Below are 19463 nucleotides of genomic sequence, written 5' to 3'. Positions count from 1 at the left end.
CTGATACCACCTGTGACGACCCCACCTCCCCCTAAGGCGTACCAAAGGGTTTGGCGGACCGCCTGCCCAACTCTCGGCAGGACTCACTCACTCGTATCACGTGCATACATCCATGGACCATAAATAACATCGCAATTCAAGCTTATAATTCACATTAATGCACAATCAAGATACAAAATCTCAATATACTCAAACTGGTTCAAAGTATATACAATCCAGATACAAAACATTCTATTCGAGTAATAGCGCGAGTACAAGTCAAAAGTCAAAATAACTAGACTACGCTAGTCTTTACACGTCTCACGCCTCGCTTGTACCCCTGTAAGGAAAACAAAACTAACGGAGTGAGCCAAAACTCAGTGAAGTTCCAAATATCCAATTGGCCATCAAACAAAATACTAACAGTGTAATAGTGAAATAGCGAGCAAACAAGTCCAATCAAAGAGATAATACTTCAGGTAATCAAGAATATATGGATCATAGTCACATATAAGGATACAGTGGCTCATATCTCGGCTCCATCCCAGCTTGATCGATTGGTAGTTGACACTCCGTCAACTTTCAAGTAATAACTAGTCCAGAAAGAAAATCCCACTTCACGCCCGTCTCCGTTCACCGATCAACCCCCTTATCCGGGCCCGCACGCCACACGAAACACGGGTGGTAATACTCGAGTATACCGATTGGTAGAGGAGATAACACTCCACTCGACATTACTAGTTACCCAGGGTTCGTTATCTAATTGACCAGACCCTTGCCGGCTCGACTCGATTAACTAGCCACAGGGTTTCTGGAATTCCAGACAAGATATAATTTATATGCATGTAGAGCAAGTCAAGTGAAATCGGTAAACAAGTACAATTCTTGCTAGGGCAAGTGCAATAAAGTACACCCTTGCCCGAGCAATCATTTATATATCATGTAGTCACATTGGTCAAAGATAAATCACAAATACCAAGTTCAATCAGATATTTGAAAGCGCTCACCAAAACAAGTATAGTGTTTTTAATGATCTCGTCCAGGTGGTACTCCTGGCTTGGAGTCCAAATCTGCGATAAAACGTTGCTTAAGAATTTGGAAAATCAAGTAAGGTTCGAAACTTAGACGTTTCGTTCAATAAGAATCAAGAAATTGAAATTCACTTGGAGAATAGTCGTGAAATGGTTGCTCGCTTTTCAAACTGAAAAGTTTTGTAAGATGTATACTTGAAAATAACTTTTTGAGTTGAAAGTGCAAGGAAAACGGATTTATAGTGATTATTACCATTTTTCCTAAGGGTACAAGTTCGGCTAGGTTCTATGTGAGGACCCGTAAAAACTATTATTTTATACCTAATTTTTGGCTTAATAAATTATTTAATTGGATTTTTATCCCAAGGAATATTTTCTAGTCATATTAGACCTAAATACATGGTAATATAATTTCGTTATATTTTTAAAGTGACTCGTTCAAAAAAATAATTTCCTAGGGCACGTTTAGTAAAAATAGCGAATAGTACTTGGAGATTTTATCCGCGTAGTAGTACAATAAACTTGGAATATTGGAGACTCGTACTATGGTTCTAAAATAGGTAATCTTATGAATAAAAAACTCAAGTGATAGTTAATAGTGCTATCGTTATAAGAATTTCTCGGAAGTTTCGCGTTATAGCGTTAAATTTGACGGTACGCGTTTTCACACGAGCAACTTCAATTGAGGGACTTTAGACCCTTATTTCGGGACAATTAAGAGTGGGTAATATTTAAATGAATATATATGCCTTGGAGGTTTAGTGCACTAGTGAACCAAACGCGCGAGAAAATCGAGCCGTAATCGCACCAAACGGCCCCTAATGAGAGTTGACTTTTGGGTAAATTACCACCACTTATTTCACCTTCTCTTGGAAGCTAAAGGAAATCAGATTTCCCTCCACCTTCTCTCTCCTCATTGCCGACCAGCTCCCTCCTCTCTCTAACTCATTTGCAACAAAATTTCTGCTCACTAATCTCACTCAAAACCACTCCAAATCATCTCCAAATTTAACCAAACGTGCACCACACCTAGCTTGACACTTGAGGATCATTTTGAGCTGCAAACAAGGGCTGGAAATCACGGTTTTTCTGGGGTAATAGAGGGCCGAAAATTCTGCTGAACATCAACCCAAAGTAAGTGATGATCCCCTCTTGAAAACTTGAAGTTTGGAAGCTATCTTACCTTGTTAAGTTCATGCATGCTTTTGGTTAGCTTGATATGGTTGTAAAATGTTCTAGTGGGCTCTTGGAATTCCCACACTTGAGTTATTGTTGCTGATGTGATGATTGATGGTGATTATATTGTTGGTTTAGTGGTTATAATGATGCATTAGTGGTGGGAAATTAGTAGAAACATCATTGGGTGTAAGAAGCTAAAATTCCCGATTTTACCCCTGCCATGTTCGGCCATTTCCAGGCCAATTTTTAATGGTCTAACGGCTTCAATTGGATGTTTATAGGATGTTTTAGATGTGTGAAAAATTTCATTGAAAAATATTGAGGTTTGATTGAGCAAATGAATTTTTCTTGAGAAACTAGCATTCTGGAAAACTGTTCGCGTATGATTCTGACCAGTGGTAGTATTTTGGCTATAACTCTGTCCTCGGATGTCGAAATCATGTGCCGTTGGTGGCGTTGGAAACTAGACATTTCTGGATTTAATTTGGTATATAATTCACGTTCTGATTCTTTGTGAGCAAGCCGAACCAAATGTTTTAAGTTCGCTGTCCTGTTGCTCTGTTCATCTGGAATGAAGTGTTCAGGCAGCAACTTGATGCCCGATTTTGAACCTGATTGGTGCCGAATTTGGAAATGATTTCTTCTTTGATATTTTACCCCTATGAACTTATTTTCCAACGGCGTAAGCCATGCTCAATTTCGAGTTAAATTGACTGAGTTGTGACTGAAACAAGTGGACTGCTCTGTTTTGGAAAAACCCTAATGTTGGACTGGTTTGGAACAAGATATTGGAGTGAACTTGTTAATTGATGTTCTTGATACTAAACACTTACCAAAGGCATTATGGATGTTTCTTAGGCCTTTATCTCACAAATGAACCATGATTTTATAGTTTGCTTGATTAAACGTTTTGAAATGGGTAATGAAAGTCTCAAGGCAGATTGCCTTATAATTTTCCTGAACTTTGGTTGACTAATTAACTATCTTACCGAAAGTATTTTTCCCTGAAATTTGATAGAGTGGTACCTTTCATATGGGAGTAAAATACTGCCAATTTTGGTACCAATCCAAGTTCGTTTCGATACCCAATTAAATTCCTCATGTTGGAGGTTCAAATCTGGAAATTCTTCTCCAGTCTTGAATTTCCCAAACTTCGGGCTACCGTATCTCGGTACTCGAAACTCCGATTCTTGATCCGCTTGTTTTGTTATAAACCTCACTTACAACACTAATTGGGCTGCAAATTTCAGAGGCCGGTTTGCAACGTGTGAATCGTGCCGAATTTCCAAAGTTGGCCGAAATCCAACTTAATTCTGCCATGAAAACCAACCCTGCGTCTTCAAGCTCATTTTTGACCACTTTTCACTTCGATTCATGGAAAAGTGTCTTCTAGGAACTTATAGTACTTTCTAAAAGGTTTCCAACGGTATAAAGTTTTCCAATTCTCGACTTATACCGAGCGAGTTACGATTTTTCAAAGATTCATCGTAAAACTGAAAATTTTCCAATCTCAAAGAAATAGAGTTTTCTCAAGAACTCTTTATTCTTTTAATATTTTTAAACGTTTTGCTCACGATTTTCATGATAAAAACTCAAATAATATTGTACATAATAAAAGACAAGTTGAGCCTCGATTTACGTGTAATTGAGGTTCCTTTTTGCAAAATAATCCTTAGATTGTACTAGTGTACAATCTTCTTGATAAGTGGATTAATTGTGTGATTATCCACTGTTAATTGCCAGGCGCACAAGGAGACCTTCAAGAGGATCTCACCGTGGACACTTGAACTCCCAGAAAATAATTCTTATTGAATTGCTCGGTGAGTGTCAAGTGTGTGAAATTTGATACTTGCTTATTGTGGTATTTGTTGAAAGTTTTAAAAATAAGGGCGGGTGCGTACTTTATCGTACTCGTTCTAATTTCGAATGAATGAATGAAATGTATTGAATGAATGAATGAAATGCAATGTTATGTTATGAATGCTTGTGTCGCTGGAGTGAACCTCCTCGACTTTCAAATGAATGGGGGACGCCCAAACTCATAGGCCGTCCTTAGACTTGAGCCAGCAATGGGCTTGGTCGGGGATTTGGGCGAGCCATGAGATACATATAAGCTCGACCTAATAAGAGGTCTTGCTTGGCATACTCGTTGAGTATCGCCCAATAATGGACATTGTGGGCCCTTGGGGTGTACGGTGGACGGAGGGAAGTAAGTGGTGATCTACGGAAATGGAAATACCGACCCGGTTGACAGGAGGGTCAATGCGGGAAGGTATACGAATGACTTCGGCAGAGCGAGTGGAACTTAGCTCTTGAGAGCTATTGTATCCTTGAATTGTTTCTGATTTCTTTTCCTGTTTGAATGATTGTTTATTGAAGGGACATGGTTTATTTATTAGATTTGGGATTGCTATTTGAACAAAGTGCTTGCATGTGTGTTCTTGGCCTCACGAGCGTTTAGCTCACCCTATAGTTTTGTTTTCCTTAACAGGACCGAACCTTGGAAAAGTATGGAGAAACCATCCGTTGTACTCTTGTTAAGACTCCTGCTATATATTTTGACTAGGCCCTGGTTTGGGTTATACTTTTGGAAATTGTAGATTTGAATAGTTTGGGCCCTGACGTGTATTTTGAATTTAAGTCGTATTACGATTACTGATGTAATGGTTACTCGTTATGTGACTTGTTAAGCTTGAACGCTTCCGCATTATTGTATTCATGTTACTCTCTTTGAAGTGTTTAGTTCGGTTCTAAAGTGAATGGATTTGCTTGAGTCCTGGCGAGAGCTGGGCAGGCGTCCGCGGATACCCTTTGGTCCGCCTTAGGGAGATGTGGGGCGTCACAGTTGGTATCAGAGCGCTAGGTTAGAGGTCTATATGGGAGACATATTAGATACTCTACCTTTAAGACTCGATACGGGATGACTTAATTCTACCCTAAGTGATACTTGAGGCGAGCTAGCAACTAAGTTAGTCCTACCTCAAGTGACGATTGGGATGAACCAACGATTAAGTTAGGCATGCATTGCAGGATCATGGAACTGAGTAGTGATCTAAGTTTCTAACCTGAAAAGTATTATTATTTTGCAGGGATGGATGCCGGAAATGGAGCCCCGACAGCTAACGGGAATGGCCATGCGAATGGTCATTATGAGCCTCTTAGGACTATCTTCTATCGGGCTCGAGTGGGAGGAGCTCGGGTACGCTACTCACCGTATGATAGATACCCTCGATGTCCGTGTAGGTTGACTTACGCCTACCCGAGCCATGTAGTGCATGCTATGGACGACGAGCGTCGTCAGTTGGTGGATACCAACCGCGCTTTACAGGCTGAGGTAGACGAGCTTAGGCAGATGGTCGGCGCTCAGGGTGAGCGGATTGCCGAGCTCGAGGAGGTACTGGAGGGTGAGGTAGCCACATCTGCAGTGGTTAATGAGGAGCTTCAGGATACTAGGGCTCGACTCACTAGGCTAGGACGGGATGTCCGTAACCGGGCTTTCGAGATCCTGGCTGATGCTACTAGATTGGTTGAGGACGCTACTGAGGTGATTCCTGATGAGGAGGAGGAGGATCCCGAGGAGGATCCCGAGGAGGAGGTTCCTCCTGATAGCCCCGCTGAGGACTAGGATCTTAGTCGTTGACCCCTTTTGACTTTTGACCAGTACAGTTAGGACTAGTTAGGGTGACGCGAGTGCCAAGGCCATGGTATTTTGCATGCTTGTGTGGCCTACTCTTAGGCACTTGCTCTTACTTTAGTCTTCTGTGACTAAAAGTATACTTTTGAGCACCTGTGTGCTATATTTTTGTGAATTGTCCCTAACTTGCTAATTGTACGAACTTGACGTGCTTATGAATGTAAATTATTGTTAATTTCAATGCTTTCTTGGTTGGTTCTAATTTTGGTATATTTCTTCGTTTTTGCTTAAATTAATCTATTTCTTGCGCTAGGCACCTTTAGACTAATGGAAGGATTAAGGAGGGGTCGAGGCCGTGGGCGAGCGTCTAGACAGGCCCAACCTCAGGGAGATGACCAGGGATCGGCAACTGGACCGACCCAGGGACAGGAAAACGTTGAGGGTAACCAGGTGGCTACAGCCATCAATAGGATGACTGATATCCTAGAACGTCTAGCGGAGAGACAGGGTCCTGGACCCTTTAACCAACCTGGGGGCCAGGATAGAGGGGAGGATAGAGCCCTGGAAAGATTCTTAAAGTTTAACCCGCCTAAGTTTATGGGTGAACCTGACCCTGAAATAGCAGAGAATTGGTTAGAAAGGATGACCAACATATTCGCCGCTCTAGACTACACTGAGGATAGACGAGTGAATTTTGCTGCTTTCCAATTTGAGGGAGTGGCCCGTGCTTGGTGGGATTTGATAAAAGGAAAATGGGAGAGGGCTCAAACCCCTTGGACTTGGGAGAATTTCACAAGGGAGTTTAATGAAAAGTTTCTTCCGCCCTTAATTCAAGAGAAAAGGGAGGACGAATTTATTAAACTAAAACAGGGAACCCTTACTGTAGCAGAGTATGAAGGGAAGTTCACTAAACTTTCCAAATACGCTCCTGAGTTAGTAGCCAATGATCGGAGGAGGATTAGGAGGTTTATACAGGGACTTAATGTGGAACTTCAGGAGGGCCTGGCTGCAGCCCAAATCTCTACCTTTACTGAGGCTTTAGAGAAAGCGCAAAGGGTTGAGAATGCAAGATCTCAAGTGAGGGATTTCCACAACAGAAAAAGGAATTTTCCTAGTCGCACTTCTGGGCAGACTAGTAAGAATGCACACCCTTCTAAAATGGGAAGAGGAGAAGGTGGAACGAGGACTATGGGAGCTTCTAGAGGAGCCCTATCTAGGGGAGGTCGTAGCGGGACGACTCAAGTTAGAGGTGCACCATCTGTTGGATCGACAGTGACCCCTCAAGTTACATGTGGATATTGTGGTAAATCCAACCACTCTGAGAATGATTGCTGGAGAAAGTTGGGAAAATGCTTACTGTGTGGGAGCACTGAGCATCAAATCGCAAATTGTCCGAAATCGTCGAAGGCAGGGGGAAGCCTGCAGAGGCCTGAAAAATCAACCTCTAAGCAGACCAGTGCCGGAGGGAGTCGACCGAAAGTACCGGCTAGGGTCTACGCATTGGACTATCCGCAAGTTCCAGAGGCGACCGAGGTGGTTGAAGGTACAATTCCAATCTTTCACCGCCTAGCTAGGGTTTTAATTGATCCGGGTGCAACACACTCTTTTGTAAACCCAGATTTCATGATTGGAATAGACTTGAAGCCAATTAAGCTACCATATGACTTGGAGGTTAAAACACCCACTGGGGACAAAAGTCTAATTGCTAATCTGGTGTATAAGAATAGTGAAATCTGCGTGAACGAAAGAAAATTGCTGGCCGATTTGATAGGCCTAGCGATTAAAGGATATGATGTGATCCTAGGAATGGATTGGTTAGCCCGTTATAATGCCCAACTGAATTGTAGGACGAAAATTGTAGAATTGTGTATTCCAGGGGAGGCAACCCTGAAATTGGATGTGAGGGGTAAGTTAGCCTCATCTGCACTTATTTCGGGAATTCGGGCTAGAAAATTGTTGAATAAGGGAGCTCAAGGATATTTGGCTTTTCTTATTAATACCCTTAGCGATAAGGTGAATCTGGAGGACACACCGGTAGTGAAAGAATTTTCCGATGTTTTTCCTGAAGAACTGGAGTCTTTACCCCCGGAACGGGAAATAGCTTTTAAAATTGATGTAACTCCGGGATCAGCACCTATCTCAAGGACACCATATAGGATGGCTCCAGCTGAGTTGAAAGAGTTGAAGTTACAATTACAGGATTTGTTGGAACGGGGTTTTATTCGAGAGAGTGATTCCCCGTGGGGAGCCCCAGTTTTGTTTGTAAAGAAGAAAGATGGGAGTTTGAGGTTATGTATAGATTATCGAGGCTTAAATGATGTTACGGTTAAGAATAAATACCCACTACCCCACATTGATGAACTGTTTGACCAATTGCAAGGGGCGGTAGTGTTTTCAAAGTTGGATCTAAGGCAAGGTTACTATCAATTGAGGATTTTGGAAAAGGACATACCTAAGACTGCTTTTAACTCGAGGTATGGGCACTTCGAGTTTGCAGTAATGCCTTTTGGGTTAACCAATGCACCTGCCGCTTTCATGGATTTAATGCATAGGGTTTTTAAGCCTTACTTGGATCAATTTGTGGTGATCTTCATTGATGACATTTTGGTGTATTCTAAGAATGTGAAAGATCATGAGAAACATTTGAGAATTGTTTTACAAATCTTGAGGGAACATCAGTTATATGCTAAGTTTAGCAAGTGTGAATTCTGGCTAAAAGAAGTGACTTTCCTAGGGCATATAATTTCTAAGGATGGGATTAAAGTGGATCCAGCTAAAGTGGAAGCTGTTTCGAAATGGAAACGACCGGAAAACCCAACGGAAGTTCGGAGTTTTATAGGATTGGCAGGGTATTACCGGAGATTCATCCATAATTTTTTGAAAATTGCTGGACCTATGACTGAGTTGACCAAGAAAAATGGAAAATTTATTTGGAGTCCTAAGTGTGAAGGAAGTTTTCAGGAGTTGAAAAGACGGTTGACTAGAGCGCCTGTTCTAGCTCTACCTAATGGACAGGATAGTTTTGTGGTTTACACAGATGCTTCTAAGGAAGGTTTGGGATGTGTTTTAATGCAAAATGATAAAGTGATAGCTTACGCATCTAGGAAATTGAAACCGCATGAAGGAAATTATCCGACCCATGATTTGGAATTAGCGGCTGTGGTCTTTGCTTTGAAGAAATGGAGACACTATTTGTACGGAGTCACATTTGAGGTTTTTACAGATCACAAAAGCCTTAAGTACTTATTTTCTCAGAAGGAGTTGAACTTCAGGCAACGTAGATGGATGGAATTTCTGGAAGATTATGATTGTACGATTAAGTACCACCCTGGAAAGGCCAATGTAGTGGCCGATGCTTTGAGCCGTCAGGTACAAATGGCTGGATTGATGGTTAAGGAATTTCGATTGTTGGAGGAAGTTAGTTATTGGAATCCTCGATTAGAACCAAGGAAAGTGATTTTGGGGAATATTGTGATAACCTCCACTCTATTGGAACGTATTAAGGAATCTCAGGAAAAGGACCCTGAAATGCAGAAATTGGTGGAGAAAGTCAAGATGGGAGACCAGACCGATTACACTTTGGGATCAGATGGAATATTGAGATTTCGAAATCGGGTGGTTATGCCAAAGGATGAAGAGCTTAGAAAAGAAATTTTGGAAGAGGCACACCGATCGAAGTTTACAGTACACCCTGGAGGAAATAAAATGTACCAAGACTTGAAAAGTCTATATTGGTGGGAAAATATGAAGAAAGAAATTGCCCAATTTGTTCAGACATGCTTGGTTTGTCAACAGGTTAAAGCCGAGCATCAAAAACCCTCAGGACTTTTGCAACCTCTAGAAATACCTGAGTGGAAATGGGAAAATATTACCATGGATTTTGTATCAGGCTTACCAAGGACACAGAGAGGCCATGATGCCATTTGGGTGATAGTAGATAGATTGACTAAATCGGCTCATTTTCTGCCGATTAATATGAAATATCCATTGGAGAAGTTGGCCAGATTGTACTTGGATGAGATCATTAGACTACATGGTATACCTGTGAGTATTGTGTCGGATAGGGATCCAAGATTTGTTTCGAGGTTTTGGCAAAAGATGCAAGAAGTGTTGGGGACTAAGTTGAACTTTAGTACCACCTATCATCCCCAGACTGATGGACAATCTGAAAGAACAATTCAAACTCTTGAGGACATGTTGAGGACTTGTGTACTGGATTTTGGAGAGAATTGGAGTAAGTTTTTGACTTTAGTGGAATTTGCCTACAATAATAGTTTTCACTCTTCTATTCAGATGGCTCCATACGAAGCACTTTATGGTCGGAAGTGTAGATCCCCAATTTGTTGGGATGAAGTAGGTGAACGAAAAAGTTTAGACCCGACTACCGTATCTTGGATTGAGGAGGCTAATGAAAAGGTAAAATTGGTACGGCAAAGGATTCAAACCGCTCAGAGTAGACAAAAAAGTTATGCCGACAATCGGAGAAAGGATTTGGAGTTCACTGTTGGAGATGTGGTATTTCTCAAGATTACGCCTTTAAAAGCAAGCTTGATGTCCGGAAAAGGGAAGAAACTACAACCAAGGTTTGTAGGGCCATATAAGATTATTCAACGAGTTGGGAATGTAGCCTATAAGCTGGAATTACCACCGAGCTTATCTCGTATTCATAATGTGTTTCATGTGTCCATGCTTAAGAAATATCATCCAGATCCCTCTCATGTTTTACAACCGGAGAATATTGAGATCGATGAAACCTTGACCTATGAGGAGAGACCGGTAAAACTTTTGGATCGAAAGGTGAAGGAACTGAGGAACAAGCAGATACCACTAGTGAAAATTCTTTGGAAGAACCATGGAGTCGAGGAGGCAACATGGGAAGTTGAAGAGACAATCAGAGAGAAGTATCCAGACTTGTTCATCAACCAAGGTAAATTTCGAGGACGAAATTTTCTTAAGGAGGAGAGGATGTGAGGACCCGTAAAAACTATTATTTTATGCCTAATTTTTGGCTTAATAAATTATTTAATTGGATTTTTATCCCAAGGAATATTTTCTAGTCATATTAGACCTAAATACATGGTAATATAATTTCGTTATATTTTTAAAGTGACTCGTTCAAAAAAATAATTTCCTAGGGCGCGTTTAGTAAAAATAGCGAATAGTACTTGGAGATTTTATCCGCGTAGTAGTACAATAAGCTTGGAATATTGGAGACTCGTACTATGGTCCTAAAATAGGTAATCTTATGAACAAAAACTCAAGTGATAGTTAATAGTGCTATCGTTATAAGAATTTCTCGGAAGTTTCGCGTTATAGCGTTAAATTTGACGGTACGCGTTTTCACACGCGCGACTTCAATTGAGGGACTTTAGACCCTTATTTCGGGACAATTAAGAGTGGGTAATATTTACATGAATATATATGCCTTGGAGGTTTAGTGCACTAGTGAACCAAACGCGCGAGAAAATCGAGCCGTAATCGCACCAAACGGCCCCTAATGAGAGTTGACTTTTGGGTAAATTACCACCACTTATTTCACCTTCTCTTGGAAGCTAAAGGAAATCAGATTTCCCTCCACCTTCTCTCTCCTCATTGCCGACCAGCTCCCTCCTCTCTCTAACTCATTTGCAACAAAATTTCTGCTCACTAATCTCACTCAAAACCACTCCAAATCATCTCCAAATTTAACCAAACGTGCACCACACCTAGCTTGACACTTGAGGATCATTTTGAGCTGCAAACAAGGGCTGGAAATCACGGTTTTTCTGGGGTAATAGAGGGCCGAAAATTCTGCTGAACATCAACCCAAAGTAAGTGATGATCCCCTCTTGAAAACTTGAAGTTTGGAAGCTATCTTACCTTGTTAAGTTCATGCATGCTTTTGGTTAGCTTGATATGGTTGTAAAATGTTCTAGTGGGCTCTTGGAATTCCCACACTTGAGTTATTGTTGCTGATGTGATGATTGATGGTGATTATATTGTTGGTTTAGTGGTTATAATGATGCATTAGTGGTGGGAAATTAGTAGAAACATCATTGGGTGTAAGAAGCTAAAATTCCCGATTTTGCCCCTGCCATGTTCGGCCATTTCCAGGCCAATTTTTAATGGTCTAACGGCTTGAATTGGATGTTTATAGGATGTATTAGATGTGTGAAAAATTTCATTGAAAAATATTGAGGTTTGATTGAGCAAATGAATTTTTCTTGAGAAACTAGCATTCTGGAAAACTGTTCGCGTATGATTCTGACCAGTGGTAGTATTTTGGCTATAACTCTGTCCTCGGATGTCGAAATCATGTGCCGTTGGTGGCGTTGGAAACTAGACATTCCTGGCTTTAATTTGGTATATAATTCACGTTCTGATTCTTTGTGAGCAAGCCGAACCAAATGTTTTAAGTTCGCTGTCCTGTTGCTCTGTTCATCTGGAATGAAGTGTTCAGGCAGCAACTTGATGCCCGATTTTGAACCAGATTGGTGCCGAATTTGGAAATGATTTCTTCTGTGATATTTTACCCCTATGAACGTATTTTCCAACGGCGTAAGCCATGCTCGATTTCGAGTTAAATTGACTGAGTTGTGACTGAAACAAGTGGACTGCTCTGTTTTGGAAAAACCCTAATGTTGGACTGGTTTGGAACAAGATATTGGAGTGAACTTGTTAATTGATGTTCTTGATACTAAACACTTACCAAAGGCATTATGGATGTTTCTTAGGCCTTTATCTCACAAATGAACCATGATTTTATAGTTTGCTTGATTAAACGTTTTGAAATGGGTAATGAAAGTCTCAAGGCAGATTGCCTTATAATTTTCCTGAACTTTGGTTGACTAATTAACTATCTTACCGAAAGTATTTTTCCCTGAAATTTGATAGAGTGGTACCTTTCATATGGGAGTAAAATACTGCCAATTTTGGTACCAATCCAAGTTCGTTTCGATACCCAATTAAATTCCTCATGTTGGAGGTTCAAATCTGGAAATTCTTCTCCAGTCTTGAATTTCCCAAACTTCGGGCTACCGTATCTCGGTACTCGAAACTCCGATTCTTGATCCGCTTGTTTTGTTATAAACCTCACTTGCAACACTAATTGGGCTACAAATTTCAGAGGCCGGTTTGCAACGTGTGAATCGTGCCGAATTTCCAAAGTTGGCCGAAATCCAACTTAATTCTGCCATGAAAACCAACCCTGCGTCTTCAAGCTCATTTTTGACCACTTTTCACTTCGATTCATGGAAAAGTGTCTTCTAGGAACTTATAGTACTTTCTAAAAGGTTTCCAACGGTATAAAGTTTTCCAATTCTTGACTTATACCGAGCGAGTTACGATTTTTCAAAGATTCATCGTAAAACTGAAAATTTTCCAATCTCAAAGAAATAGAGTTTTCTCAAGAACTCTTTATTCTTTTAATATTTTTAAACGTTTTGCTCACGATTTTCATGATAAAAACTCAAATAATATTGTACATAATAAAAGACAAGTTGAGCCTCGATTTACGTGTAATTGAGGTTCCTTTTTGCAAAATAATCCTTAGATTGTACTAGTGTACAATCTTCTTGATAAGTGGATTAATTGTGTGATTATCCACTGTTAATTGCCAGGCGCACAAGGAGACCTTCAAGAGGATCTCACCGTGGACACTTGAACTCCCAGAAAATAATTCTTATTGAATTGCTCGGTGAGTGTCAAGTGTGTGAAATTTGATACTTGCTTATTGTGGTATTTGTTGAAAGTTTTAAAAATAAGGGCGGGTGCGTACTTTATCGTACTCGTTCTAATTTCGAATGAATGAATGAAATGTATTGAATGAATGAATGAAATGCAATGTTATGTTATGAATGCTTGTGTCGCTGGAGTGAACCTCCTCGACTTTCAAATGAATGGGGGACGCCCAAACTCATAGGCCGTCCTTAGACTTGAGCCAGCAATGGGCTTGGTCGGGGATTTGGGCGAGCCATGAGATACATATAAGCTCGACCTAATAAGAGGTCTTGCTTGGCATACTCGTTGAGTATCGCCCAATAATGGACATTGTGGGCCCTTGGGGTGTACGGTGGACGGAGGGAAGTAAGTGGTGATCTACGGAAATGGAAATACCGACCCGGTTGACAGGAGGGTCAATGCGGGAAGGTATACGAATGACTTCGGCAGAGCGAGTGGAACTTAGCTCTTGAGAGCTATTGTATCCTTGAATTGTTTCTGATTTCTTTTCCTTTTTGAATGATTGTTTATTGAAGGGACATGGTTTATTTATTAGATTTGGGATTGCTATTTGAACAAAGTGCTTGCATGTGTGTTCTTGGCCTCACGAGCGTTTAGCTCACCCTATAGTTCAAGTCGCAAGTATATTTCTCTAGTCCTCGAGCGTAAATTTGGGCAGCATGCCCTTTGTGTTTACCTAATTTTCCAGCCATTTTGGCTTCATTATTTTTCTCATTCAAGCCCAAGTTTATACACAACACAAATGCATTTCAATAGCTGTTCCATAGGCTCAAGACAATACAAGGACATAAATCAACTAATAACAAATGCGGAAATGAAGTTTACAAAAGACAGATTTTACGGGTTTTTCCGGAAAGAAAACATCTGAGGCTACACTTATCGGATTGGTGTGCAAATTATACCATTTTGAAGCTAAGATGAAGTCCTACAACTTTCATCAAGATCACTTGGTCAAATTTCTAGTGTAACCTAATCAAATTCCCAGTTCACCGAACCAGGTTCCAACTAATCGGCTAATTAACCATACTACATTTAAATGGCCATATCTCAGGCTACCAAAGTCCGTTTAAGGCGTTCTTTAAGGCGTTTAAAAGCTAAGACAGAGTACTAAAACTTTCATGTTTTAGAAAATGGCTAAATCAGCACGGATCATAGTGAATAAACACAGTCAATTGGATGAACTGTCCAAAACGGATCACTGGAAATATCCTAGGGCAGTGAGGGTATTTTGGTCTTTTCACAGGCTACGTTGCTCCGATTGAGATGAAATTTTGTAAGAACATATAAAATATAATTCACTACAACTTTTATGTTTTATTCTAAGCCTAATTTTCCCTCTAACATGATGCAATAAAACCGGACAGAATGGGCTAAAATTTTCCAGAAATCTGGAATTTTCCGTTTTCAATGCAACCTTTCTTGATTTCTTGCTCCAATCATCACTACAACCACTTATATAAGCTTAGATACAACATATATCATCCATATATCAAGTATAGGCAGCAAATACCTCAAACCCTAACTCACATATATCACCTTTAAATCATCATAACAACTTGTATCACTACTAATCCAACCACAACATGAATTATACAACAACTTAAACCAAAATAAAAGAACCAAAGACATGGTTTAACCTTATACCTCAACAAATGAAGCTTGCAAGAGTAATACTTCACCTCCTCTTGGAATTCTTGGTTCCCCTAGCTTCTCAATCTCACAACTCACACTTTAATCGGTTTAGAATTTTAATTCCTCACTTGGATGGCTCAACTCAAGAAGAAGGAAGTTTGTTTCTTGCTCTCTTTCTCTCCTCTCTTGTCTCGGCCAAGCAACAGAAAAATGGAGGGAAATGGAGCAAAATGAAGGATAAGAAGGTTGGACTTTTGGCTTGTTTAAGTAGCCATGGTTGAGTGACTCTTGTCACCACTAATACCAACCAAAATTTTCTTTTTCTTTCTTGCATTTTTAGCCCTAAAATTCGGTCAAAGCTAGCTGGAAAATGAGAGGATATTTTTCTCAAATATTAATGAGCTTGTATGGTAAGAAAGTGGTGATCAAGTGGTGTGTTCAATCGGTAGTGCACGGTACACGTCGGTTCGCACCGTTTTTCCTTAAATCACACGTACTAGGATTTTGTCTTCCTATTCACTAAATTTATATCATTGCTTCTAATCACATATTATTTCTCACATAAAAGTCACTCTTAAGCACCAAATTTGATCCTCGCTCCGTACCGGATAATTACACTACGGATACACGTGAAAACCCTAACTTGCTCCAACTTGAAAACGAAAAGTGAAACCCTACTTTCTAGGTTCATTTGCACTTATTGTGGAATGATTGGGTAGTAGGGCTATAATAAATGAATAATTTCCAAATAAAAAGGTATTTTTGAGAAAAAAATAAGGAATTTGCAAGTCCTCACAGAGTGGGTGGTAGACTCTGGAGCTACTCGGCACATATGTGCAAATCGAGAAACGTTTTCCTCCTATACTCCAATAGAGTATGATGGAGAGGTAGTCTACCTTGGAGACTCACGAACTGCTAAAGTTCTTGGTAATGGCAAAGTGTTCTTGAAACTCACTTTAGGAAAAACTTTGGCCCTTAATGATGTGCTGCATGTTCCAAATATTCGGGCAAATCTTGTTTCTGTGGCTTTGCTTGGAAAAGTTGGGGTGAAAGTGTCATTCGAATCTGATAAGATTGTAATGACAAGAAATAATGTGTTTGCAAGGAAAGGCTATTGTAACCAGGGACTTTTTGTACTTAACATTTCCAATGTGATCAATGAGAATGCTTCTTCTTCTGCTTATATTGTTGATTCAATTTCTTTATGGCATGCAAGATTAGGACATGTTAATATCAGTTATTTAAAACAAATGCAATCTTGTGGTCTAATTTCTGGTATTAATGAAAAAATGGACAAATGTGAGATATGTGCAGAAACTAAAATGACAAAGAAGACTTGTATAACTGTTCAAAGAGAAACTGAACTATTACATTTAATCCACACAGATTTAGGTGATTTAAAACAAATTATGACTAGAGGAGGAAAAAGATATTATGTTACTTTTATAGATGACTACTCTAGATATACTAAACTTTATTTACTTAGAAATAAAGATGATACTCATAATGCCTTTTTATCTTATAAGTCTGAGGTAGAAAAACAACTTAATAAGAAGATAAAAAGAATTAGGTCTGATAGAGGAGGCGAATATTTAGCCTTAAATAAATTTTGTGAACATGAAGGCATAATACATGAAATAACACCTCCTTATTCACCCGAATCTAATGGAGTAGCTGAAAGAAAAAATAGAACACTAAAAGAAATGATGAATTCTATGTTAGTTAGTTCTCATACTCCTGATAATTTATGGGGAGAAACTATCTTATCTGCATGTCACTTACAAAATAGGATACCTCATAAGAAAACTGGCAAAACCCCTTATGAGTTATGAAAAAATTATAAACCTAATTTGAAATATTTGGAAGTATGGGGGTGTCTTGCTAAAGTATTGTTGCCTGAACCTAAGAAAAGAAAATTAGGTTCTAAAACTTCTGATTGTATGTTTATTGGATATGCTGAACATAGTGCTGCATATAGATTCCTTGTTTTAAGAAGTGATGTTTTTTATTGTAATACAATTATTGAGACAAAGAATGCTGAATTTTTTGAACATATTTTTCCACTGTCTAGTTAAATTTCTCATGCACCTGTTGAAATAAATAAGGAAATTATTCCAATTGAGGAATTAAGAAGGAGTAAAAGGCCAAGAAAAGAATTTTCATATGGAAATGATTTCCAAACTTTTCTTATTGATAATGATCCTTTAACATACTCCGATGCTATTTCTTCTCCTGGTTGTAAATTTTGGAAAGAAGCAATTAAATCTGAAATTGATTCTATCTTGACAAATAAAACTTGGATTTTGGTAGACTTACCTCCTGGTGCAAAACCTATTGGCTGCAAATGAATTTTTAAAAGAAAATATAACTCTGATGGCTCTATAGAAAAGTACAAAGCTCGTTTAGTAGCAAAAGGATTTGCTCAAAAACAAAATATTGACTATTTTGATACATTTGCACCAGTAACTAGAATTGCGTCTATTCGAGTTTTATTTGCTTTAGTTTCTATCCATAAACTTGTTATTCATCAAATGGATGTCAAAACAGCCTTTTTAAATGGTGAGTTAGAAGAAGAAATTTATATGTTTCAACCTGAGGCATGTATTGTATCTGGACAAGAAAATAAGGTTTGTAAACTAATTAAATCTCTTTATGGTCTAAAACAAGCTCCTAAACAGTGGCATGAGAAATTTGATCAAGTATTGATAAAAGATGGATTCTCGTCTGTAGAAGTGGATAAATGTGTATATGTCAAAATTATAAATGATCAATATGTGATAATCAGTTTATATGTGGATGACATGCTTATATTTGGTACTACTCTAGATATTGTAACTAGTACTAAATATTTTTTGTCTTCTAATTTTGATATGAAAGATATGGATGAAGCCAAAATGATATTGGGTGTTAAAATCATAAGAAGGGGTAATGGTATAGTGTTGTCACAAGAACATTATACAGAGAGACTTCTTAGGAAGTTTAAAAATTATGATGTGACACCTGTGAGTACTCCTTATGACGCTAACACTCAATTAAAGAAAAACAATAGTGACCCAATTGCTCAGTCTAAATATGCTCAGATTATTGGGAGTCTGATGCATCTGATGAACTTCACTAGACTTGAGATAGCTTATGTTGTATGTAGACTGAGTAGATATACTCATAATCCCAACCGTGAGCATTGGTTTGCATTAGTCAGACTAATGAAATATTTGAGAGGTACCATGAATTTTGGTATTCTGTATAGTGGATTTCCCACTGTATTAGAGGGTTACAGTGATGCTAATTGGATCTCTGATTCAAATGATACAAAATCAACTAGTGTTTATGTGTTCACCCTTGGTGGTGGTGCAGTAGCATGGAAGTCAGCCAGACAGACAATCATTGCTTGGTCAACTGTGGAATCGGAGTTCATAGCTCTGGAGTTGACTGGTTCTGAGGCAGATTGGTTAAGAAATTTCTTAGCCAATATTCCTCCTATTAAAGATCTGTTGCCTCCTGTGTCTATACACTGTGACTGTCAAGCGGCTATTGCTATTGCAAAAAATAAATCTTATAATTGTAAAAATTGACACACGATATTGAGACATGATGTCGTAAAGCAGCTGCTTAGGGATGGAATTATTTCCATTGATTTTGTGAAGTCAGAGTTGAATTTGGCCGATCCTTTGACTAAACCTGTAGGAAGAAAATTAATTCTTCAAACTACAAGGGAGATGGGACTTGGGCCAACGGTTGTCAATAGAGATGGTAACCCAACCTATATGATTGGTGATCCCATGAAATAGGTTCATATGGGTAATAACAAGTCGATATTGACTATAAAGCACTTTAAATTTAAGTCCCTTTTAAAAATAAGTGCTTTGACTTCTAGTAATTGTGAGGTTGAGTTTAAATACTCTTAATGAATTTATATCCCTTTAGGGAGGTGTATTTAAGGCAGTATACACTTGATAAATTCACCTATATGTGAGTGGAGTGGGGCCGCTCCTATAAGATTTTTTTTGGCCGAATCTTTAGAGCTCTCATGAACAACCAGGCAGGCGCACGACCTAAATGCGCAAAACTGCAATGAACAACAAAATTATGGGTTATAATGTGATTGATAAGATCTCTGTCATACAACAAGAATTTTTGGTTTATAGAAAGATATTTTTCACCAATAATTCTGTAAGACATATTTTATCAATTTAAGTTTGGTTCATAGTCCAAAAGACACCAAACTGATTACATTGAGCTCAGACAAATCCAGCAGATGTTTATACTCTTTTGTCCAAAATCTTTTGAAA

At 39.0% G+C, this 19463-nt stretch overlaps 1 protein-coding gene across 1 annotated transcript; it reads left to right on the top strand.

The window, feature by feature from the left end:
• The first annotated feature begins 18053 nt into the window (after window positions 1–18053).
• Window positions 18054–18746, top strand: LOC140005608 (secreted RxLR effector protein 161-like). Its single transcript, XM_072046618.1, has one exon. The coding sequence runs from the start codon at window positions 18054–18056 to the stop codon at window positions 18744–18746; it is 693 nt and encodes a 230-aa protein (XP_071902719.1).
• Window positions 18747–19463: the final 717 nt, after the last annotated feature.

This window comes from Coffea arabica, chromosome 4e, assembly GCF_036785885.1.
Source record: "Coffea arabica cultivar ET-39 chromosome 4e, Coffea Arabica ET-39 HiFi, whole genome shotgun sequence".
Taxonomy (NCBI): Eukaryota; Viridiplantae; Streptophyta; class Magnoliopsida; order Gentianales; family Rubiaceae; genus Coffea; species Coffea arabica.
This window is presented reverse-complemented; position numbering and strand designations above follow the sequence as displayed.